General features: G+C 37.2%; 2 protein-coding genes across 19 annotated transcripts in view; one reads left to right on the top strand and one right to left on the bottom strand.

Annotated features, from left to right (window-relative positions):
- Positions 1-3846, top strand: part of LOC121522714 (carboxy-terminal domain RNA polymerase II polypeptide A small phosphatase 1-like) — a 50715-nt gene extending 46869 nt beyond the window's left edge. For both annotated transcript variants that reach the window (XM_041807335.1, XM_041807334.1), the window contains one exon: positions 929-3846. In XM_041807335.1, the coding sequence (XP_041663269.1) occupies positions 929-1057 (129 nt within the window). In that variant the 3' untranslated portion in view covers positions 1058-3846. The remainder of the gene's footprint in view (positions 1-928) is intronic.
- A 146-nt stretch (positions 3847-3992) lies between these two features.
- Positions 3993-25897, bottom strand: part of LOC121522712 (obscurin-like protein 1) — a 54881-nt gene continuing 32976 nt past the window's right edge. For all 17 annotated transcript variants that reach the window (XM_041807316.1, XM_041807333.1, XM_041807332.1 and 14 more), the window contains 7 exons: positions 23554-23666; positions 23255-23408; positions 19311-19472; positions 19027-19131; positions 18354-18620; positions 12779-13048; positions 3993-6025 (listed from right to left, as the gene is read on the bottom strand). In XM_041807316.1, coding sequence (XP_041663250.1) covers positions 6015-6025; positions 12779-13048; positions 18354-18620; positions 19027-19131; positions 19311-19472; positions 23255-23408; positions 23554-23666 — 1082 coding nt within the window. In that variant the 3' untranslated portion in view covers positions 3993-6014. The remainder of the gene's footprint in view (positions 6026-12778; positions 13049-18353; positions 18621-19026; positions 19132-19310; positions 19473-23254; positions 23409-23553; positions 23667-25897) is intronic.

The following is a 25897-nucleotide window of genomic DNA, read 5'->3' on the forward strand; positions in this document are numbered from 1 at the left end:
TGGCTTTATTTATGTCCAGCCAACCTATCTCAGTGTGATGAGACTTACAGCTCTTTTGAGAGATCTGGATAATCTGGGTCAGCCAGGTAAGAAAAGCCTAGCTTTCAGCTCCCAAACAGCCCACTTAGTACCATTTCCCGCAAGAATGAGGCGACTAGGATACATCCTGATCGGATGCCCAAACCACCTCAGCTGGCTCCTTTCGAGGCAAAGGAGCAGCAGCTCTACTTTGAGATCCTTTGGGGTGGCCGAGCTCCTCACCCTCTCTAAGGCTGAGCCCAGACACCCTGCTGAGGAATCTCATTTCAACCGCTTGAACTGGCGATCTCATTCTTTTGGTCATGACCCAGAGTTCATGACCATAGGTGAGTGCTGGAATGAAGATCAACTGCTGAACTGAGAGTTTTGCCCTTGCAGCTCAGCTCCCTCTTCACCACAATGGTCCAGCACAATGTCTGCAGTACTGCCAATGCTGCACCAATCCCGGTCCATTCTACCCTCATCCATGAACAAGACCTTGAGATACTTGAACTCCTTCACTTGGGCAAAAGACACCCTTCCCACCCGGAGGAAGCAATCCCCCATTTTCCGGTTGAAGCCAATGGCCTTGGAGGTGCTGACCCTCATCCCGACCACTTCACACTCAGCCACAAACCATTCAAGTACCTGCTTGAGGTCCTCGGCTGAAGAAGCCAGCAGAACCACATCATCTGCAAAAAGCAGAGATGGAATTCTGAGGGCACCCAACTGAAACTTATTGTCTTAAACTGAAAGCTGAGACTGAACTGAGACATATAGTTCATGTTTAGTATGGGTGCAGAGCCTTTCTCTTATGTGTATAAAAGCAAACGTTTTTTGTTCATTCAAACATTTAAAATTTCAGCCTAGTCCTTAAATCTTGTCTCATCTTCCTTCTTTAAATCTCCAGGTTCCTGTTGCGTCCTGGTTTGACGACATGTCAGACACTGAGCTCCTCGATCTTATCCCCTTCTTTGAGAGACTGAGTAAAGTAGACGACATCTATGATATTCTCCAGCAGCAGAGGACTTCAAGTTAACAGAGGCGGGACAGTAGGATGAATACGATCACCAGCAGCTGTTGTCACGGGGCCACGGAGGCTGGTGGGCCAACGGCTCCACGCTGCTTCCAACTACAAGGACCACACTGCAAAAAATGCCTGTCATTAAGTCTCATATTCTAACTGTTTATCACATAAGAAGGTAAAAAAGTCATGTGGGGAGGGTCTGGACTTCAGCAGTAGAAAGAAAGTAACAGGAAGCTGGTGTAACTGGGGATATGAGATTCAATGACCTCTGTAGATTTCTTTTGCAGTGCAGCTAGTGTGTTGTTGTCATAATGCGACAGCAGTGACCTATGTGAGTGTGCTGTAAGCCTAGATTGTGTGAACAGTTATTCAATGCCATTTTACAAATGAACCACATCAGTAATTTTCACGTCAGTATCATGTAGCATTTGTAACAGAAGCTCTAACACAGAGAGACAGTGAATACTGCCCTTCATTTAGTTTTCTTTGGCCTTAAATGGCTGAATGTGTGAGTAGTAAATGACAATCATTAACACTAGAGACTTTATTTTTGGATTAATAATTCCTGTAACATTTTGTGACGCATTTAACTACATAATGAATATTTTTGATCTTCACAAAGCTTTGAACAAAAATGTGTCTGGATGGAATCAGACTCCAGAAACACAACAGAAACCGTCTTTTAGATTAAAAAGAAACTGGAACAGTAATCATAAGAAGTCATATTTGATTGGATGTTGATTCTAATCTAAGAGAAAACATATACACTCTAATCACTAAGCTCCGTAATACTGGATTCTATTTCTTATGTGTTTTAACCCTTTTATGCTGTCTTTTATCCAGTTCAGTCACAATACATCATAACCTTATTTTTATAAATCAACCTCATAACTGCATACTGACATTTCTTTACAGAGATTTGTTTGACATATGATTGAATTAGCTCTTCACTGTTCTTTTATTTCACACGCACATACCTACTCATGCAAAATGTTCATATTATTTTTGTACATACAGCAAACCTGGTTTTATTTTGATTTTCATGTTATTTTGATTAATTTTATTTTGAACTTTTGAGTTTTTCGTTGAATCTGCAACAACAGAGCCATTTGTCATATGTACACTTAACGTGAAGGGGGGAGGCCTGAGCGTCCACAGCAACTTAAAGGGAAATTTCCAGTCCCTTAATTTCTTTTTTTCTAAAAACATGTTTTAGAGTCTTGGTATTGTTTTTAATTGCTCCAGTTAACGACTTCAGCCAGCTGCAGGAATAAGTTCACAAAAAGTTTTTTCCCCTCCAATACAATATCAGTTGAAATGAAAGCCTTTTTGCATCTCTACAGAATAGACCACTACAAAAAAAAATGACATTTGAAGTATTAAAGGTATTTTTTTAAGCAAATGGGACAATGAGTTAGCCCCCAAACTCTTTAAAAACATCTGTAACAGCTGAGGTTCTTATTTCATGATCCCTATGGGTACAAAATGCTTTCTAACATCTTCTTTTGTTTGAAAAGTAATTATTTATGCAATTCTTCCCATATGATATTGGATAATTGATATCTTTATTGATATCCTAAGCATCATAGGAGGATGTAAAAACATAATCTTAGCCCCTTTATTCTAGTTGATTTGATCAATAATTTCCCTACAGAAATCATAAGATTGTCTTAATTTACTAGTCGGTTTTTGAAGCGAATGTACTGCAGATATGTTGTAAATTACTCATAATTAAGCTTAGCATTAGTTCACGCAGGACATGGTGTTCATACGCCCAGCTGTGATCAGCTGTTAGCCAGCTGATACCAGTTATTTCCTCCCAGCTCACACAACTAATCACAGCTCTTTCTCTTAACACAGTGGAAAATATGTAAGAAGTGCTTTTATATTCAAATACACTGTACATCCTTACTGGACATACATAATTAAGCAGCAACATCATGCTCTACATAACAAATATCTGGTGATAATTATTGATCACAGAATCTTGTGAGATTAATTTCATTATCCCTCTTTTGATTAAAAAAATTATTGGACCCTGACAGTAGAAAAAGGCTATCTTTTTAGGATTTTTGTTGTGTTCTATCTTAGTTGACCGTGCTCCAGTTACTAGTTGATCTTCCTCTGAGTCTCCAAGTTCAAAAAGTGTTTAAGACGAAGTGTCCTACCAGCATCTCAGAGTTTTTGACTTCTGAGATCAGATAAAAAGCAGCATATTTTGTCAAACACATATGCCCTGTAATATCTTGTTGACTCCATGACAGCCTGTCCTTTGGCTGCATACTGAAGCAATCTGCCCATCGATCCCTGTCTTCATTTTGACTGCAAATTATTGAAAGATACGTGGAATTAAAAATGCTGGAATTTCCCTTTAAGTTGCCTGTTCTTTTATTTGAAAGCGCACTTATGATCCAATCAGTACTGTTTTAAATTAGTTGCAGATGTTGGAGTTAAATGTAAAAGGCTCATCGGCCCGTTTATTCAGTTTCAGAGGGGAAACTTGAAGCAGACATGAGTGTGTGCATCTCTGTATGTGTGAGGGTGTGTGCGTGTTTCAGCGTGATTGTGCCTGCGTGAGTATTTACAGTTTTAAGATTTTAACTTCAACATGTGAAAAGCGTAACCTGTCTTTAAATAATGATTTAACTTTTTTTTACTGTATGTAAGAAAAGTATTAACGTTGTGACTCGAGTTTAACTGGTTCATGTGAGTTTTTAAAATTGCTGCTGATTAATGTTAAAAAAAAGACAACTAGAGATATTTTTACCTTGTGTCAATAAAGCATGTTTTATTGAAACAGGTCACACGTCACCATGGTGGTTTTTCTTTAATGCTTAACACAACATGGCAGAGGTGGAAACAAGTCTCATGGAAATATGGAATCTGGAAAAGATTTAAGATGAAAACAACTATCAGTCTTTGCTAAGTTCACACAAAACAGCCTCAGTGTTAAAGCTAGCACACCCTGATTATCAATCAAGGTGAGAAAGTTTTTTTAGACTATTTTTTCCTAGATTTCCAATTTTTGGCCCAAAATATTTACACCACAAGCTCCTTGCAACAAGATAGAGCGCCCTTTGTTCTGACTTGAACTCCTAGTTTCATTAAAACATAAAAAATAAATTATTAAAATAAAAATGAACTCTTAATCATAACTAGTTCTGTTTAGGCCTAAAGCTAAATGTTAATTCTCCACTCATTCATATCAGGGCCTTCAGTGTTTAGAGGTTGCTCTTGATGTTGTAAATGTCAGAAATTAACACGTTAAATATTTTCAAACTGCCCTTATGAGAATTTATTTTGTCCTTTTAAAACACACCTAAAAGTGTCTTCCTGCTCTCATTGGCTTTGCGTTGAAAATGTTCCTTATTTCCTTTCAAAATAAAAGCGAGGGGTCTTGCTGCAGATCATACATCTCTGATGGTCCTTCTTGCAGATGGTCAATGTGAGACGCCATCTCTGTCAGATCAGAAATGCACACTAAAACTTTCAAAATAAAATCAGATCAAACGTTTAGGGTTTGGCTGAAGGTTAGGATAAAGGTTAGGATGAAGCTAAAAGTTAAAAATCTGAACAACAAAACCTGATTACAAAATGTTTAACAAAGCCAACTAAACAGTCTGCTTACAGGAAAAAGTCTGTCCCCCATGAAAACGTCTTTAAACACAGCCAATGTAGCTTACATAGCTCAATTAGCTGCATGAGCTAGTTACATAACGTAGCAATGTATTTAAAGTAGCTATGAGGCTAACATAGCTGAAGCTAAGCTCACAAAGCAGCTACATAAGCTAGGTAACTGATCGATGTAGCTCAGTGAGCTTTAGCTACATTTACTAAAGTTAATGTTGGATGGTTAATTATGTAGCTAACATAGCTAACTTTAGCCAAAACTAATGAAGAAAAGCGAACCACCGTTTGGATAACGTTTTCAAAAATGGGTTGAAACACGATTTGATCCTTGGTTAGACCTCAGACCTTTTTCTCTGTTTTATTTATGAAATGTTGCCTTGCATGTAGTGTTTGAAATCTGGTTATTTCATGACTGTAACTGCCAGACTTAATGAAAAAAGTTTCATTTAAAAAAAAAATCAAAAACTGTAAATTTTTTGTACTGACAAATTATAGCACTTCTGGTCTGACGAAGATGGCGAGAAACTGTGTCTATAGAGATATTTTCCAACAACTGCAGATGACGGGAGTATTCTCAGTTTTGCAAATAATGATATACTTCAAGACATAACTGAGTGATAATTAGATTAAACTGCATAGGAAATTGCACAACTTTGCATGTTGCCTGCATGTCAGCTGTATTGAGTAGATTTCCCGCTCTCACGGCTGAACTGCGTTTCAACTGCAATTAACAAAAAAAAAAACAAAAAACAAAAAAACAGCTAATTAATTTATAACATTAAATCTCAAATAAACAGCCAACTGTTGGATTTGTTTAAATTCTAAAAAGTCTGATGAAAAATGTGTTTTTTGCCTCCATATTTATTTTTAAATAGCTCTATTATTTCAGTTATTTTTATATGCAGCTATTTGTAAAACTCTTAGCTCACACTTCATCCGATCAATGATTTTAGTCTTTTATTTCTAGAGTATTTAAATCAAACATTTATTGACACAAATACACATTCGCATAAACCTCCACAGCACAGTTACAGTCCGGTCACATACACACAGAACATTATTTACACCTTTAACTGCACTTTGCTTCGTGATAAAGAAACTGTTAAAACATCCTCACACTCTAACAATGACACATTTTCTACAGTCAGATATTTAGTTCCTTAAATGCAAAGAAAAAACAAACACTCCTTCAGTTAATTTTACTGCATGAAAATCCATCACAACCCTGTTTAAACCACTTTTATAGACGTTCTGTTTGTAAATGTAGAAGCGCTGTCAAAGTCACGACTCGAAGGCATCAATCAGTGTCAATAAGCTGATGACAGATAGGAGAAGTCACTCATGGATCACCTGAAATTTGAGCAGAGAAAAAATTAGACCACTGACCAGACAGCTTAGTCAACACGTTTGCCCTTCTTCTTTCAAAATATAAACCTGTCACGTGTAGGCTGTCCACTAGATGACAAGTTTTAGAGTTTTTTTTAAAGCCCTGTCGCAAGAGTTAACAACTGTCCCATTACACTTCTCAGCTTGTGATCCTCTGAAGAAATCAGCATCTACCTGAGACTGATATACACATTGTGATAACTTTGTTAGGTTGACCAAGGAGAAGTTTTACTTTTCATATAATTTGATTTTTTGGATTTCTTAAGTCTTTAAAAGATTCATTTGATCCAATTTTTGCTAGAAAAAAAATGGGGAATATGGAAAACGACCTGAATAGGGGTTAAATTGAGCAGAAGAATTTTTTTTTCCTGTTATCTCTGAACAAACCCAGAGATAACTTTCATTTAACATTTCCTGCAAATATCCAGTGGAGATACTCATCCATACATTAAGGTTTACTCCATTTACCCATTACAGCATGAATAGCATCAAATGACACAAGAACCCTGATGAAATCGGTCAGATTCATCATTATTATTTTTTATTTCTAGTTGTTTTCATTTGATAACAGTTCTGGGTTTACACTGATAATAAAACAGTTTCTAAAATCATGAGAAAACAGTTTAAATTTGTTTATTTTTACTAAAAAACATCATTGAGATCTCACTAAGTTCTCAGGAAAACTTCTGAAATTAAAGGGCTGTGTCCATAGCTGGCATTTTTAGCTCTGGTGTGGCTCACAACCTCAGTTTCTCACTTGCATTTATTGCTTCTATGTTACAAAAGTTGACCTCTGTTTACCTCAGTACCTCTTAGCCATTTGCAAATAGATTAATATTTTTAGATTTTCCTGAAAATATAAACCATGGTAACATGAAAACAATGTAAAGGAATCCTGTCCTGACATTTGCAGCAACTGTAGACCTGTAGAAACTTTTCCCTTGGAATGATTCAGTTTCTTCTCTGCCATTGCTGTTGACATAACTTGTCTAGCTAATCCTGCCCCTTCTTCATTTTGATTGGTCTGAATGGGGGAAGTGACATCGGTGAGCTCAGGATTGGTCAAAAAGACTTGTGTTAAGAGAGCGCAAAATATAAAACATCTGACACCACAGACTTAAAAAAATGTCAGACTACATTAATGCATATTCGTATTAATGAGCTCTGCCTAACCTTGCAAAGCAGATTGATTGGCCACATTCAGTATCTGTCTTACTGCAAAGCACCAATCTGAAATGTTTGTGAGCAGTCTGAGAACAGACCAGACCAATCAGCCTTATCTGAGGAGAACAAGGTGGCATCTTTTAACATCATTCTTACTTGTATAATAAATACTACAACAGTTCATTTAAATCTAAGAGCCATGCTACTTTACTGTTATAGTAACAAATAATAGTTCTCTCTATTTCATTATCATACTATACTATCATGTCTATTTTCTATCAACTATAGCTGCTACTGTTATTTTTTCACATGTTGTTTACCATTATCAATAAAGTGACCACAATTTTCTATAAAATAGGTAAGTTTATGGTTACAACTGCCATAGATTTGTCTTTCAGTTGTTGTTTTGTTGTTTCTCTTGTCCCTCTCATCTTCCTGCTTTTCTACCATCCCTTCCTCTCCTTCTAGTCCTTTCCAACCCCTGCAAAGCTTCAGCTGAGAGCTGTCAGCATGAGTCTGATCTGGACGACAATAGGGAGGGTTTATGTTGCTACAAGGATATATACAGCTACGCTGGTCTTTATTATAATAGGGTATAGTCTTTATTATAATATTAATGATTGACGGTGGTCTATTATAATTGGCCACAACAGAGAGCACGGTCTAGGCCTGCCCTCTTTGTAAAGTGTCTTGAGATGGCTTTGATTATGAATTGGTGCTATACAAACAAAGATTGATTGATTAATTCGTTGTACTGGAATAATGGCTTTTGCTGATTATCAATTAGTTTGCCTGTAGCTGTATAGCGGCAGTTTTATCAGAACTGGACCACTTTTTTTTTTTTTTTTGTTAAATCAAAAAGAGCAAAGAACTGCATTGAAAGTTTTTCGTGGCAGAAAAGAGGTTTTCGTTCTCCTCTGGACCTGCTTGGGCTTGAGTTTGTGATAGCTACAGGTGAGGTTTAGTTGTATTGCGACCAACAGCTGTGACTGCTATCATTCAGTCTATTAGATCAGATGCTTTAGAAACATTTTTTTTTTTATCAGACCTGGACAGCATTTCCTGATTAAAGAGGAGCAGCGAACCAGACTTTCTTGGCAGGGAAGATGCTTTTGGCACTTCTCTTGACTGGCCTCAGCATGAGTTTTATCCAACAACAAGCTCCACTGTTGTAAACAACAACAGCACCTAACTGCTGAACTCAGGTTACACCTGGAGCTGTGCGTGCCTACCACCTCATTTTGTCTTGTCATTCTGATTGGCTGCTAAAGAATTTGACAGCCGGAATGTTCATCCAATCACCTTCCAAGAATTTTTAAAAAGTCCTGCCCTTCCACATTAATGTTCCATTTAATAAATCATTTCTTTATTAATATTTTTTTAAATCATTTTCTTCTGCAAAGTAACTAATGGCTGTAATTAAGTAAATGTTTTAGAATAATCAGAGCAGTTTTTCCTCTAAACAGTCCTGGATTCAGAGGATAAAGTAAATCAAACATACAATTACTCCACTACGAAATTCTTCAAGTAAAGTGTTGGTTAAAAAGTTTGAAGTCCTTTTTATTTAACTGCTAAACCTAATCAAAGCTTCTACCCATTTTAACTTGTTTTTATTCTCTTTCTCCACTGAACTTTACCTCTGGCTGTGCTGACTTTGCCCTAAATACCACATCCATTCTTGGACAGGTTCACCTCCAAAGCCATGCAGATCATTGAACCTAACACTCTTACTTAAAAGCCCACATAATAAAATAAAACTAAAAATAGCTTACTCCCCTGCTCGTTTAAAAAGCCTAAGAAGGTTTTGTAGGTCTGTGTGCTCTGTACTGCTGACCTACATGGCTGGAAGCATCATAAACACCTTCTATTATTTACAGAATGCAGCGTACAAGGAGCCAAAACATTCAATGAGATTATTACTATGTGCTGTAAGTGCTGCGCCAAGTCATGCAGTGCAATTAACACATTATGATGCCAAATCAGAATCAGGCTGCGGATTTATGAATCTGCTTTTCTGTTTATTTATGTATCTACTCATCTATTTGGTCATTGTTGGTTTGAAAAAGTTGCTATTATTATAAATACTTTAAATTTGATCACATTCAATTGATTTTTCCACCAATTGCATAAGAACCCATCTCTGCTGCAACAAGTGATGCTTTCTTTGCAGTCAAACATAAAACTTGGTTACTACCTCTACCTAGTGGTCAATATATGTATTACATCTTTCTGCAAACTATAACATGTTTGATCAGCAGCCTAAGTTCAGTGGCAACATTGAGGCAATAAACCCCATAGTCTTCAGGAAGTGAATGAGTCCACCACTGCTCCTTAATGTTTCATGTCATTTAAAAAAAAAAGCTCTTAGACCGCTCAGTGGACAAGTCAAAAGTCATCTGCACCCTGTGTTACCAAACATTTACCTTTTTACTGTTTCCTTTTTATCTTTTACAATCAATAACAAGTTCTTTTTTCTGTGGTAATGTTGATGTCATAACTTCAATCTATCTAGTTCCTTATTTTCAAAGCAGGCCTTTATCCAAACAGGAAGTCAATTACCCTTAGTTTTAGGTAGTATGAAAATCCAAAATAAAACAAAAAGCACTGAATGCAAATTGGCATTCAAAATGTGAGAAAGAAATAAAAGTTTAAAAATGATTAACTTTAGAAATGAAGAGATTATCATGATTGTAAAAATGTATAATCTGACAGCCCTCGCTGAAACATAAAATTCAAAAATAGTGTGCTCCAAGGTTATAAGAGATAACTGAAACTAAAGAAAAAAAAAAAAAAAACTTACGTGGCATCCTGTGTTTATAAAACCAACTAAAATAAACAAATATAAAATCAGGGACAGGATCTCCTCAGTTTTAGTCTTTGCAGACTGACAGACTGAACACCCAAGCCTAGATATTTCAATAGTCTGATCTGAGTGAAAAAACCTCCACACAATGGTTAATTCAAGGTCTTGAGCTGTATTTAACTACAAATTTTAACAAATAAAATAAAATATAAGGAATAGCCCATTTAAAAAAATTTTTAACAATTGTTTAATGTTTGCTTTTTCTTTTTTGGATCTCTCTCCTGACAAGTATCCAAAAAACACCAAAATTAACACTAAAACTAAAAAAGAAACTAAAAAAAAATGGAGCATTTATGCAAAATAAAAGCTTAACCAAACTAACAAATCAGGAGAAAAAAATTACCACTAAACTGAAAAGTACAAGAAAAATATAAATTAAATAAAAAATAAAAAATAAATGAAGAATGCAAAACTATTATAGCCTTGGTATGCACCCATGAAAGACACAATTTATTCCTTAGCATTTAGTTAAAAAAGTGCATAAAAAATTGGTTTGGTTACTTTCTTAGATGATTTTAGTGTTTATATAGCTGATTTATTAGGACATCAGTTCTTAGTTTCATGACTTCTGAAGTGATCACATCTGGTTTGGAATGAAGAATGCTAGGAACTTATGATGTAGCACAGATACAAATGCCTATTTGAGATGCCAAATGTGGCGTGATCAAGGTCAGTGTAATAGATTAATCTATATATTATATAATTAATGTTTTCTGGATTAGATTTTTTAAAATCAAACTCAAAATAAAAGGTTGTAATGAATAAATATATGGCACAAAAGGTTTTAAAAAATTGAAGGGGAAATGTTTTTGATTGAAAATCTGACTTTATTTTGTTGCAGCTATGACTTTGTTTGTGAGGGGCAGTAAAGTAATTAACAAAGTATAGTAAAGGAAATAATTTAACAAGTTAAAACTTTCAGGTTGCTTCCAGCCATCTGATGCTTAAATTAAAAGATGTAATATATTGAAACCACCTAACATAAAAGAACAATGAACTGTAAAACATGGAAAGGTAATGTCTTCAAATGGATACGGTAAATTCTGGCCTCAAAGAAATTTTATTCTCTACACATCATGACAGCATTTAATTGTTTAGAATAGTTACCTGGGTGTTCATCTGAACCATAAACTGGACTGGTCTGATAACACCACTGCACTTTATAAAAAAGGTCAGAGCAGACTCTATCTGCTCAGGAGACTAAGGTCTTTTGGGGTGTGGGGGGCACTCCTGAAGACCTTCTATGACTCTGTTGTGGCCTCGGCCATCTTCTACGGCATGGTCTGCTGGGGGAGTAGCATCACAGCGGCTGACAGGAAGAGGCCGGACAAACTGATAAAGAAGGCCAGCTCTGTCCTGGGATGCCCTCTGGAACCTGTGGAGGAGGTGGGGGAGAGGAGGATGGCAGCCAAGCTGTCCTCCATGATGGACAAAGACTCCCACCCCCTCCAACACACACTCACTGCACTAAGGAGCTCCATTAGTGACAGGATGCTACACCCCAAGTGTGTGAAGGAGAGGTATCGCAGGTCCTTCCTTCCTGCAGCTGTTAGACTCCACAACAGAAACTGCTCAAAACAGTCTGTGCAACAACTCATGTTTATATGTATAATCTGTACACATGTTTGTATATATATTTGTGTATATATATGTGTATATAGGTGTACATATGAATATCTCCACCACACCCAATCTGTTATATATCCAACCTGTACATAACTGTTTGTAAATACTATTTATAATTTGTAAGATGATGTTTTTTACATTCCATATTTTTGTACTTCTGTATTTATTAGTGCTCTTTTAATACTACTTTTACTTGTCCTCTATTTCTATTGTGTTTCTGTCACCAATGGCCTGCTTTGTGTATACTACTTTTGCTGCTGCTGTAAACTGGAATTTCCCCTTGTGGGACTAATAAAGGAATATTTTATCTTATCTTATCTTATCTTAGTTTACAAAAAAATCCTACTTTCCTTAATTGTATATGCTTTTCATGATAAAAACTGAGATCAGCATAAAAATTAATATTCCCTTCAGTACAACAATTCACATTAAATTTGCAATATGAGTCAAAATAAAGAAAATAAAGCCCCGTGACGGACTGGCGACCAGTCCAGGGTTACCCCGCTTCTCACCCAGTGACAGCTGGGATAGACTCCAGACCCCGCGACCCTGAACAGGATAAGTGATAGAAAAATGGATACATATAAAATGGATGGATGGAGTCTAAATAATCACAACCAGATATTTTTTCAAATCATTCAGCCCTTGTTCAATCTCTCTAATACTGTGCTGGTTAGAATATAGAATAATATATTGCTTCTTTTCGTTAAAAAGTACATAAGATGAGGAGCTTGAATAACAATTGCATGTTGAATAGCAATAGATATCATTGGAATAGAATAATAATAAATAGTAATAATTATTATCATGTTAAATGCAATTTAATTTTTTTTCCAAATAGTTCAGCCTTAGTATGGTAAGGTGAAGTCTGATTCACAGATTGATCAGATCACGTGCAGCTGCAGTCATTTGTCATAAAATGGTGTCTAATTAGTTACTAAAACCTGACATTAGCTTTTTTTTTTTTTTTTAAATTTGACCTTCACTGACAATCAACAACTTTTGATTTAAAGTTTAGGAGATCACACATAGCAACCTTTTAAGCTACTATGTCTCTGACTTACTCAGTACTCGGAGCTGTGCTTTGCTCTTTGCTTTGCCGTAGGTGAACTCCACCTCTCCACTCATGTCCGGGGAGGTTTGTCTGAGGGTCAGCCTGTGGATGGTGCCCATCTTCTCAAGGCGGACTCGAGAGCTGGCCTGTAAGGTTTCTCCATTCAGAGTCCAAACAGGAGCCTTCAGGACTGGGACTGACACCTCGCATTCAAAGCAGGCCTCTTCTGGGGCCACGACCTCCACGTCACTGAGCTCTCTGACCATCTGCAGAGACTGGGCTGTTAGTGGACAAATGAAAGGAAAACTATTAATTCACAGCATGTGTTTTCAAGTACTACAAGTAGAAATCTGTTTGTCAAAAGTCAGAGAATCATAATACCCCCTTTTGTATAAAACATCCATTGTTCAGTTGTCTATGAGACATTGGGGAGTTATCTCTAAAGAAAAAAACTTAATCTAAGATTATTTAATTGCATAAAGAGGCCTGCTACATTTGACCTGAAAAAACTGACATTAGGAACCCTTGTTGATATTACAAATGCAACGGCTGTGTTGTTACTATGGCACATCAAAAAATATCTGGTTTCAATTAGCTGTAAAAAGTACAAAGATTATTGCTGTAGCTCACATCTTGATATTCTCTGATAATTAAAAAATAAATTATATTTTCCCCCACTTTTAACACATTAATATCAAGAGGCCATGGCCATGTATAGAAATATTATTAGATCTTGTACATGACATATTTGATGGTCAAGTGGCCCAGTTTCTCTAAACATTTATAGCATTTTGAAATGTAGTTCTGTGAATGTTTTAACTACTTTTTATATAAAAATGTAATAGGTAGTTGGGAGTGGCTAGAGAAAAAAGTTATATTAGAATATAATAAAACAATATCTCTAAAGTCATTATGGCATTACCCCAAATATGATGTTAAAATCAGTAACCCATTAATTGAATTTTCCTGTGAAATTGCAGAGGCAGTACACAGACAGTTATCAGTTAAGAGTGTTACCCTTCCATCTTGTCCCATATGGAACGACCCAGTGCTTACAGCAGGTGGTCTAACACTGACAGAGAGTACATGGATAAATCAAAATGTAACTCAAATCAGTCACATCTTTAGGGACTAATTTCATTTCAAGAGTTGAAAGCTCAGTTTGGTTTGCATGACTCTACTTTTCTGGAATATTTACAGCTGAGATCTGTTCTGAAAAAATATGTACGTCAAGGAATTACACCAGGATCTAATAATGTAATCGATAATAAATTAAAGGAAGCCAGTGCTGCCAGAGGAACAGTGTCTGCTATAAATTACTGATTTAGTCTCTCCCTGACAGTACTGCTTCCATCAAAGCACAGTGAGAACAAGAAACTCAGTTTTCTCTGTCTGCAGTGGGATGCAATACTGAAACATTCATCATCAGTTTGTGTCAGATATACAATTATCCAAATGAAGAGCATCCACAGAGCATATATGACACCATATAAATAAAGAAAATGAACACAAACACTTCTGGATTGTGCTGGCATGGATGTGGAGGGACTGGCACACATATACATCTATTGTGGTCTTGCCCTGTGGTAGAAAAATTCTGGACCCAGGTAATCGATGCCCTACAAGTGTTTATGGATGTTCATGTACCTAAACACCCTGATGTGTGCATACTTTGAAACATGAAACATTAATGGAGAATTTGGCCTCGACTTAAGTGGTAACAGTAGGCTGGATGCATCATGGACTACAATCAGAAAAAAATTAAATAATGGATGACAATCTGACTGATTTCTAATTATGTATGCTTACCTGCACAATGTATGTGAGACAGTAATAATGACATGTACCAGTGCTGGTTTTCGCCCCCCCACAACAAATGAGCACATTTTCCATCCCCTAGGGGGACGCCAAAGATCTAAGTGGGGGCACGAGACCCTGCCTGCTGATGTTGCCAAAATTAGATGTACATACGTTATTTTTTAAAAATCATGATTAGAAACATAATGTATTAGGGCCGACATAGAAGATATAGAATAAAAAGAATCTGTTCATTTTTAGGGAAAACCCAAACAAATTCTTGAGGTTACAAAGTGAAAAATTAACAAGGAGCCAAACTGAAAATAGGGGTTGAATTTTCCACTTTTCACTTTATAATCTCAAACATTCAAAGATTTGGTTCACAGACCATGCTTAACAAATTTATTAGACCACCTGTCATATTTGTCTCAGAGACCATCCAGCATCATGAAGTGCTTTAATGCGAACTCTTTCATTTTCAGTGATCTCTCCACATTTTACCATTTTGAACAGGAATGAGGGATTTCAAACTGAATTCACCCAAATTTGAGCCGGCTCACTGGGCTTCTCTGAGAAGTCAGAAATTAACCAAGCATAACATTCAACCACTAAAAATCATTTTTCTCTTCAGGAATGCAAGTAAATAACTATAATCTGACATATTAATCAAGAAATATTAATGTGCTTTACTATTTTTTCAGTTTTTTTGTAAATCAGTAAATTTGAAAATTCATGGATAACAATAATAATTATATTTTAGCATTAAAAATATCATTTGGGTTAAAGAGCTTCTACATATTGGTGTATTAACCATTGCAGTGATTTTGGTAATTACCAATGCTGTTAATTTAGGGCAGCTGTGGCATAAACCTTACCTTGGTTAGGGTTAGGGTGGTCTAATAAATTTGTTAAGCACTGTACATTTACAGCTTTTAGGGTAACAAATGTTTTCATTTTTTAGCTGCAAAATAACGACTTTTTAAACTTGAGATTTTTTAGTTGTTTTTTGAAATGAAGAGATCCTCTTTATCATATTTTTAATGAAGTGGCCCTAATACATTTCCATAATAGTGGAATAGTGGCACTGCATTAACGTGTAAGAAATGGTGATGAATGTAGAAAAGACTTTGGTTAAAGTGGGTCTGCTGATCCAGCCTATAACTCTATTAACATTTATATTAATTAGGCAAATATTTACAGCTGATATAGACAGATTTTCATATCTAAAATTTTGGACTGTACACATCCTTAATACTAAATGTGACAAAAGCTGCATGATCAAAAAATAAAAATGAGTAATTTAGCTCTAGCTCTGTCAACACAAAAAAACTGCACACAGCAACACTGTAGAAAAGAAACTTGATGTCAGTGTTTTCCACAGATTGACACAGCAGTTTAGTGTTTGGGGTGGCCAACCTGCCCAGCATCAATTCCCTACATTTAACTGGTTTTGTTTCTGCTCTTTTGAAAGTATTCACAAGCAGTAAATTAGGTAAATATGCTCAAATAGCATCACTCACCTTTGGAAAAGTTTAATTTAATATTCCTTAATCATTAGTGTTGGGTATTATTTGGGCTTGTTTCTGATACTGATACCAAATCGATACTTTTTAAACGGTGCTAGTGCCTCAAAAGTGCCTGAATCGGTAGTTTTAGGAGAAGAAAAAGCATGATGAAAGTGAGATAGTGAATAAAAGCTGTCTCAGTTATGGAAATGATAAAGATAAATATTCTAAAAACAAGCCAATATAACATAGGATAAGGAAAGGAAATGAGCATTACCTTTATAATTAAGAAACAATGCCAAAAAAAGCAGGCACACATGAATCCCACCAGTTCCATTACCTATTTCCGTGCCTTTATTTGGAGTGGTAGGTGGTCGGCTTGGTTTGGGAAAGGCACAGAAAGGAAGAATCAAAATGTGTGTTGTATTTTGGTTCAGGAGGTATCAGATGTGTTGGTACCAGTACCATGTTGTAGTACTGGTATCAACTGTATCAGATTTTAATACTCATCCTAGTAATCATAGCAGGCAAACTGTGTGTGCAATGGCTTATTGTTGATGATATGTGGAAACCACTGGATGCCATAAACTCATTGGGTCAGTAGCACCCAGGAATCAGTGATGATTGTCTATTACTTATGTGTAGCCAGTTAGATGGTTTTGTGGGTGACACATTAGGTGAGACTGTGGAGAGTGAAAACAAGGCCTGAGGGATCAACACACCTCAGAGCAAAGCAAAAGTAAAACACTTAATAACTGTTTAGTTTATCAGCAATAAGTAACATAAAATGCCGATAATTAGTCAAATGCCTAATAATAGTTGTGATAATTTGACAGACCTATACTTGATTGACTTAGTGTTCAGACTGGCTCAACCGAACAGTTTTCTAAGCAATTTTGGGAGTTCTTTTTGTTGTGTAATCTATTAAACAACAAATGTTCTGCCACCACATATGGTATTTTGCAGGGATAGATGGCATATCCATCCAATGCTGCCCTTTGAAGACGAAAAAACGTCTGACATTGATGAGGGCTCGTGATGATATAGAATTAAGCCATGGTGGTCACCACCACGTTTTGAATGCAGGAAAAAATCTTGTAAATGTGCTCTTGACAATTGAGAGACATTTGACCAGTTTAGAAATAAAATCTGGCCTATTTGTGCTTATTGAATACTTTTAATAAGAATATTTGATTGAACGATTATCAGGGCTGGGCATTACATCACAGATTAGATTATGTGACAATATGGCCTGCTGTAGTTTTCAAATCCCAGACAGTGCAATATTTCTTTAACCTGAAATGTGTTAAAACACCAGTTTAAAGGTAGAGATTTTATGCTCTTCAATTTTTGCAAAAGTCCTACATTTCTTATGTATATTTTTTTTCTAAATCAAATGAGAATAACATGAAAATCCCCCCTCAATATGGCAATTGATACCAAACTTGCAATTGGAGTAAAAATTGCAACAAGGAGCATTATAAGATGACTCCATAAGATGAGGAACCTAAAAATAACTGCATATATACTGCAATCTCAATATTGGGGGGGGGGGGGATCTTAATTAGCTTATTTTTGCAAATTGGTCAGCCTTAATGATTATGACAGTTTGTGCTTAGGAAGTATAGTCAGTTCAGCTCGACCAAACCCATGATAAAAGCTATGAAATTAATCAGGTGTATCAGGAAACGGTGAGTTTGGCTACCAGAAAAGAAGAAAGACTTTTCAGCCCTGCACATCAACGGGAATAGTTGAATGTTAAAGGGAATGTATAAGATGGGGTTCAATGTAGCGGAGAGGTCCTGGTGTTCTCTTTTTACAGAGAAATGACATGTGTAAGGTTTGTTTCACCAGTAGATGGTGCTATGATGGCATGTTTATGGTCACTGACCATCTGCCTGTGTTGCACCAGTATAGGACACTGATGTTTATAGTGCTCTATGTTTCTGAGTAAGTTGTTTGGGAAAACTAGGCCTTGATGAGACGCTTTTACATGCAAACTCATGTATTTGTTGCATAAACCACTACTAAGTGTAGAACTGTCAATATTAAATGCATATATCAATAACAGCAGGAGTAGTACTGAATAAATAGAACTGCTTAATGATAATATCCTGCAAAGAAATCAAAGCTCAAACAGCTATATATGTCAGATTTAAATTGGGTGTTGGATTTCCTTTTTCTTCTGAGGCAGATTCATTTGATTTTACATCATGACTTTACAAGGCAAGTTAAAGCATGATGTAAACTACACATCTTATAATTAATCATAAACTCTCTCACCTTCCACTGTCAGTTTTGCAGAGCATGTATGCTCTCCGACCTGCACGCTGTACATGCCCTCGTCATGTAGCGCCACCTCTTGGATGATCAGTTTGCGGTAGCAGCCTTCACTGCAGATCTCAAAGCGCTCAGACGGCAGGATGACATTGCTGCCTTTGTACCAGCGGATGCTACATCTGGGGTTAGACACAGCACAGTCCAGGAGCACACGGGTCTTCTCTAGAGCTGTCTTATCCTGTAGAGGTTTTACTATGTTGACGGGTAGCTCTGAAGGGATGAAGTGAAATTAGAGGAAGAAGTAGAAAAAGTAATTTTTATATAAAAAAAAAAAACATAAATGGCTGAACAAAGAAACAATAGAAACACAATTTTATACAGTATATCATAAAAAGTAATGAATGTTCTACCCTTGGTGGCCCCTATTTATATCATCAGATATAAGCTGCTTTAATTTTTTTTCTGATTATGAATAAAAAATATTGTTATCCAGGAATTATATTGCCTGAGTGGAAATGCTTTAATAAGCAGAGTCATAGCTCACATAGCTCATAGAGTTAGGGCTGAAAAACTTATTTTATAAGGCAACCCTGTTAATTACTTAATGATAAATTTATTCTGTAAATGTCTACACACTTTATGTGAACAGACACCTTGTTCTATGTTTGAATTTTACCTTCCACCTCCAGGTAAGCAACAGATTCAACTTGTCTGGCAATAAATTTGATCTCCCCAGAGTCTTCTGCTCGCACATTGCACATTAGAAGAAAATGTTTGGTCCCTGAAATGACATTAAAACCATCAACACACATTATGTTATAATTCATATTAATGAGTCATTATTTACAGTTAAAGTAAAACCAATCATTAGATAGTGAAAGAGTAATGCGACTTGTACAGTATCTTTGAAAAGCTGATATGCATTGTGCTGGAACATGTATTTGGGATTTTGATGCTGACCTTCCTGGCGGATCTTGATGGTGCTGGTGGGTTGTATCCTCTCCCCATTTCTATACCATTCTCCAGGCACATCCTCCGCTGAGATCTCACAGACAAACACCGCATTCTGATCCTCCTGGATGTCCAGGTCTTCAAGACCATGCAGGATCTGCAGCTCACGCTCTGCCAAGAAAAATAACATTACATGGGGATGTCTTTACATAATAAGAGGGACAACATAGGGAACAAAAAACTTAATTCACCAATTTTAAGACTCCATTTTCATGTACCTACACAGTAGGTAACCAGAAACAAGATGTAATGTACCCTTCCAAAAATATAATGTTATTGAGAAGAATATTGTCTTTCTGCACAAAACTGTTCAGCTAGATTTCTGGGAACTTTTTACTCCTTTATTAAAAAATGATAGAAGAGTGGATAGAGGTAAAAAAAAAAAAAAACATATGAAAATTGGAAATTACATGAGAGAAAGTGCTGGGGGTAAGTGTCAAACCCAGATCACCCACTTCCAGGACTAAAACATCTGTACGTGTGGTACATGATATATTTTTTTTTTTCTAAATGCTTTTTATGCATTTATTTTTTAAGATGATAACAGTGGATAGAGTCAGAAATGGGGATGAGAGAGTTGGGGAGAGACATGACGTCCATTCACACGGGGAATGACCTCAACACTACGCCACCCGCGCCCCGATGTTGAAAATCATAAGCCCAAAGTCAGACCCTTCTTTCTAAGGTATCATAGTCTTCATTTACCTTTTTAAACATCAGTTATATTTATATTTCAAGTAACAATTTACAACTTTAGACACTTATAGCAGGGTTTTGTTGTGCTATAGTAAAAGTAGCTCTACTACTTAATGCCAATAACAGTTTCATAAATGGAGATAAAGAAGAAATAATAAAAAAATATACAAACTTGCAAGTCAGATGCATTACAATATACTCTCTGTGCAGGATACAGTGGTGGACAAAGTATTCAACTCCAGTACTTGAGTCAAAGTATTGATACTCGTGGTCAAATCTCACTCAAGTACAAGTAAAAGTTGCTTGGTGCGATTTTACTCAAGTTAAAGTACTAAAGTACTTAAAAAAAAAAAAAAAAAAACTTAAGTATTTAAAAGTACATGCATTTAAAAATACTTAAGTATTTAAAAGTACAAAGTACATTTTCTAATATCAGTATATTACTGTATTGTTTTCTCCGTGCTTTTACAGAACCTTGTAACTCTCTGAAACACCTAATGATGTACTGACTTACATGTAGAACCACGAATGCAACAACCTTGAATGCAGAAATGTAGTTTGTTAGCGGTGTACACAGAAGACATTTGAAATGATATGAATCATTCCTCATTTCTGAAATCTCAAACATCGAACACAGATATGGCCATGGGTGCGCTGTTTTTCATATTGAGTTTCTCCTGCCACGTCCATTGCCGAGTTTTGTTTGAATGAAGGAGAGCATGCTACATATAGCGAGGATGACGTAACCTATTTCCAAATCCATCCCAGGTGTGAGCGGTGACTGTGATTGGTTCCCTTCTGTGAGGAGCACAGCGTGTTCTGACTACAAAGCTATGCTGAACTTAAAAGGAACGAGTAACAACAACCTTCCTAGAAATGTAGTGGAGTCGAAGGTACAATATTTGTCTTTGAAATGTAGTGGAGTGAAAGTCATAAGTTTCCAGAAAAACAAATACTCAAGTAAAGTACAAATACTGAAAAAATGTACTTAAGTACAGTACTCAAGTAAATGTCCACCACTGGCATTATATAAGTAAAACTGAATCAATCAGCACGTTTCTATTAGCTTTGAACTGAATATATTAGTGAAGTTTTTCCTTGTAATATGAATTTAGCTTTAAAGATTAAACAAGCTGTCATAATTACGTGCTTTCCAGTATGTACGCCACAATTCAAAATGCACACAGAGGTATTAACTCTGGCTACCTAACAGGTGAATAATGGAGATGTCAATCAAGCGTAGTCTGTGAAGTCTAATCAGGTATAACTCAGATCACCTGTTTAGGGATGATGGGTGTGCTGGGTCTTTAGCCTTATCATATCATCCAAGGTAAGAAAATAACTTTTTCAAATGTGCCATTTGGTGGTTGCTTGAGATTTTTCTGATGCATATATCAAGGTTTATTTAAGACCACAGACAATGGATGGTGCTTATTCTATAATGAGAACTTCATGATGTTAGCGAGGGAAAATGTGTGGCTAGCTTAGTATCAGGGTTACAGCTCTCAGGCTAGCAGCCCTCCAAGTTGGTGTTTAAGCATTTTTTAAATTCAACTTGCATTTCAAAGAAAGGTTTGAAAAAAAAAAACTTCACTCTTGCTAAATGTTACTGGCATTAGCCCGAGAAAACATCAAGGAGAAGCATCTAAACAAAAGCAGGTACTGAAACAAGTGGAGAGCTGGTTAACAACAGCTAACAACAACAAAAACAGCAGGGCTTTTTTACTTAACAGGCATTAAATTTATTTTCTACATTCTGCTGGTTAAAGATACAATATTGGAAACAGGCATACTAACAAATTAACTGAACTAGAAACACACTTGTGCTGTGAATATGGTCACTTACTGGGACTTACTGTTTTTTCATCTGTACTGTAATTTATCTGTTTTAAAGACCTTTTCTTGAACTTTTTGCTAGTCAAAGGGAGAAAACTGCAGATAATGCCATCATCTACCTGCTGCAGTGTGCTCACTCACACCTGGAGGGCAACGGATGCCCTGTGAGAATCACCTTCTTTGAATTCTCCAGTGCATTCAACTTCATCCAGCCTTATCTGCTGGGTGAGAAGCTGCAGATGATGGGTGTGGACTCGCCCATCACCTCCTTGATTACTGACTACCTGACAGTCAGACCACAGTTTGTCCGACTGGGCAGTGTTCAGTCTGGTGTGGTGTAGAGTAGTACAGAAGCTCCTCAGGGGACTGTGCTATCTCCTTTCCTTTTCACCTTGTACACCTCAGATTTCCAGTACAACTCCAGGTCATGCCTTCTGCAGAAGTTTTCAGACGACTCTGCAGTGGTGGGGTGTATGGGTGATGGGAGAGAGGAGGAGTACAGGGTGCTGGTGGACAGCTTTGTGGGGTAGACAGGGAGGAATCACCTGCTACTGAACATGGCCAAGACCAAAGAGCTGGTGATAGACTTCAGGAGGAAGAGGACAGCCCCATAACCACTGTGCATCCTGGAGAAGGATGTGCTGTGGTGGAGTACAAGTACCTGGGCGTCCACATTGACAGCAGAATGAACTGGAAGGCCAACACTGAGGCTGTGTACAAGAAGGGGATGAGTAGGCTCTATTTCCTGAGGAAACTGAGATCCTTCAACCTGTGCAGCAAGATGCTGGAGACCTTCTACCAGTCTGTTGTTGCCAGTGCTTTGTACTTTGCAGTGGTCTGCTGGGGGATCAGCATCGGAGCAGGGGAGACCAACAGACTAGACAAGCTGATTAAAAGAGCCAGCTCAGTGACTGGCTGCAAACTTTACACCTTTGTGGCGGTGTCATTGAGGAGGACTCAAAACAAACTGCTATCCATCATGGATAACCCTGACCCCCCTCTGCACCACCTGCTGGATGGACAGTGGAGTACTTTCTCTAACAGATTGGTGCAGCTCCACTGCCACAAGGACAGATACAGGAAATCCTTCCTACCCCAAGCATTAACTCTCTTTCACAGCTCACCTCTGTCAAACAGAGAGCTGCTACCCTGACCGTCAGCTTCCTTAAATGCAGCCATCTTCTTGCCCTGTTTTTTTTAAGGACGAAGTTCTAGGTCTGAACTACATTTACATATATGGATCCATATCAGTATTTTCTTATATTAACTGTAACTGTTTGCTTATCGGATATCGACAAAAATCCAATATTGTGCTTCAAACTTTTGTCTGTATGTTTACATTTGTAGACAGCAGACTTTACCATAGACCTCCACAGTGCATGATGTCGTTACATCTCCAGCATCGCAGGTGTACACGCCAGAATCACAGACGTTGCATTTCATGACCTGAAGAAACCGTTTCCTTCCGATTGCATAAATACGCAGGTCTTTGCTTGGCTTCACCTCATCCCCATTCTGAGAAAGAAACACAGTTATTAAATCCAACAATGGGAAATAGATCATTCAGAAACAGATAAGCTGATATAATACAACAGAGCAGGCTTTTTGAGTTTAAGATGGAGTTTAGATGACAAACTTTGAAAAGAAGTTTTGCACTTACCCTAAACCATTTCACATCAACATTGTGTCTTGAAAGCTCACACTCAATAGAGATTATCGCCCCATCGGGGAATCTCTGGTCTTCCAGTTTCCTGAACATGGTCACTGGGGGCTCTGTTGAAATGAAAGTAAAATAATCTTATTAAAACAAACCTATCAAAAATCTTCTCTAAAATATAATAGCAGAGTTATGTTGACTGATTTATCGTGATGACATTTTCATCCGATTGTCATTCTCAGCTTTTGAACCCTGAGCTCAAAGGGATGAAGCTTACTGAGTGACTTGGTATGGAGTGGATTATTTTACAGCATGAGGTTAAACTAGCACCTGACAGAAAAGGCTGAACAGAGCTACCGCTTTTCAGTGGGTCATGCTAGGCTATTTTGTCTTTGAAACGTGAGACTGGATGAAGGCGACAGCAGCAGAGCCGACACAGTATTCTGTTATCAAGCCTCTGCTGTTTGGCATTTAGTCTGTTGTGAGTTTTGCTCTCTCCTGTGAAGAGTCTGTCAGCTGATGTAAATGAGATGTTTAAGGATATCTATCACATAACAATTGTTTTTGCCCTAAAATCACTGTTGGTTACATTTTAAAGGGATGTGTGGAAAATCTGGACATTATAATTGTAATTTTAGATCTTATATACTTAAAGGTTCCGAAAATTTGGGAGTAGCTCTGCATTATTTCAGTCAGCAGCTGAAAAATAGACCATAAAGCTGCTTTGGTGCTCTTAATGTTCAGCCCCTCACTCTTGGCATTTCTCCATTAGTACGGTTTCAGGATCCAGTTTGTACTTGCATATTGTGCATTTCTGGCCAAACAACCCAGGGCTGGAGGGCTGTTGGCGGCATCCATAGTCAAGCTTGATAAAGGTTGAAACACCTGTGTTGTAGCTGAGGTCAAGCTTAACAGCATCTCTTTTGTCCAGGTCTTTTCACCCCGGTAATAAACTGCTAGTGTTTTTTGGGCCCGTGGGACATCACACCATGGGCGAACAGCAACCCTACTAGCTGTCCGAACAGTACCCAAGGCCATGCTAACTTGCCACATCCAACCCTTACTCTGCCCTACATGTGCAGACTTTGTTTTGTTTTGTTTTGTTTTTTACAGCAGATTTTCCCCTACCCCCCGTAATGTGCAAGGACATCCAGAACACTACCGGGGTTGTGTCAATCCTCCTCAGCGCCCAATGATGCACTTAGGTAGCTTACTCGTCACATCTAGCCTTACTTCAGCCTCAACTTCTGGCCTAAATATACCTAAGAGTTCTACATAGTACTGTACAATAAAAGAAACACACACTAAAAGAATTTTGACCCAAAACTAGTAAAGACAGAATTATTTTGATATTCATTTGGTAACGTGGCAACGACTGATCTCCTGGACACCCACATTGCTTAATTTAGCTAATTTTGATTTACAATCTACATTTTAGAAAAGGTCAATTAGCCAATTCTAGATATGACACTGAAAAAAAAAAATCCAAGATTTTATCATAAATAACTTGGAAGAAGCACATGCAGTGATTCTGTTCTCTGTCTGTTTTAAGTTTTCTTATTTAGGACATTTTAGGGCTGTTAACGTTTCTGTAGTGGCCTCAAGCTTTTATCTCTCTATTTTTAAGGGTAACATTACTGTCTCTTCTGCTTTCCTTCTGTCTGCAGCAGACACCAACACCAATGTGATCAGTCAAATGGGATGCTTTAGGGACTTGCAAAACTAATTTTGTGACTGGTTACTGAAAGTAGTTAGCAGAGTACAGGTTAGGGCTGAAGGATTTGTTGATTTCCCAATGAGACAGTGATGAAAGGCATGTGCGACAGTCACATTGCAAGATGTGTGATGTCGGCCACATGGTCCAAAGCATGCCATGCTGCCACCATAGTGTTTTGATGAACATAAAAAGCAAAAATTTTCTTCTTTCCAAGACATACAGTGTCTCTGATCACAGTCTAACACATGTCCTAACAGCACGGGAGCATCATCACTGTGTAGCACCATATGCTTGCTGTCTACACTGCATTTGTTGAAAATATAATTCTCTGCCATGTAAATTTTTATGCTCCCTTTGTACATAATATGACATCTAAGGCTTTTATATTGAATGTGGTCAAACAAAGTGTTTGTATTCACATTTTAGTTTTGCCCCCATTTTGACACAAGTCAGAGCATGATGCATTTCAAACACAGGTATGGATGTTATCAATGCACAACTCTCTCCACTCTGTAGCAAGCTCTGCTGAGTGAGGAAAATACAATAGAATCAATTAAATCTTCCTGTCCAACACTCCCGATTCCTTGTCATCTCTCTCTGTCCTCGCTCCTCGCCCATCTCAACGTGAGC

Source organism: Cheilinus undulatus, linkage group 15 (assembly GCF_018320785.1).
Source record: "Cheilinus undulatus linkage group 15, ASM1832078v1, whole genome shotgun sequence".
Taxonomy (NCBI): domain Eukaryota; kingdom Metazoa; phylum Chordata; class Actinopteri; order Labriformes; family Labridae; genus Cheilinus; species Cheilinus undulatus.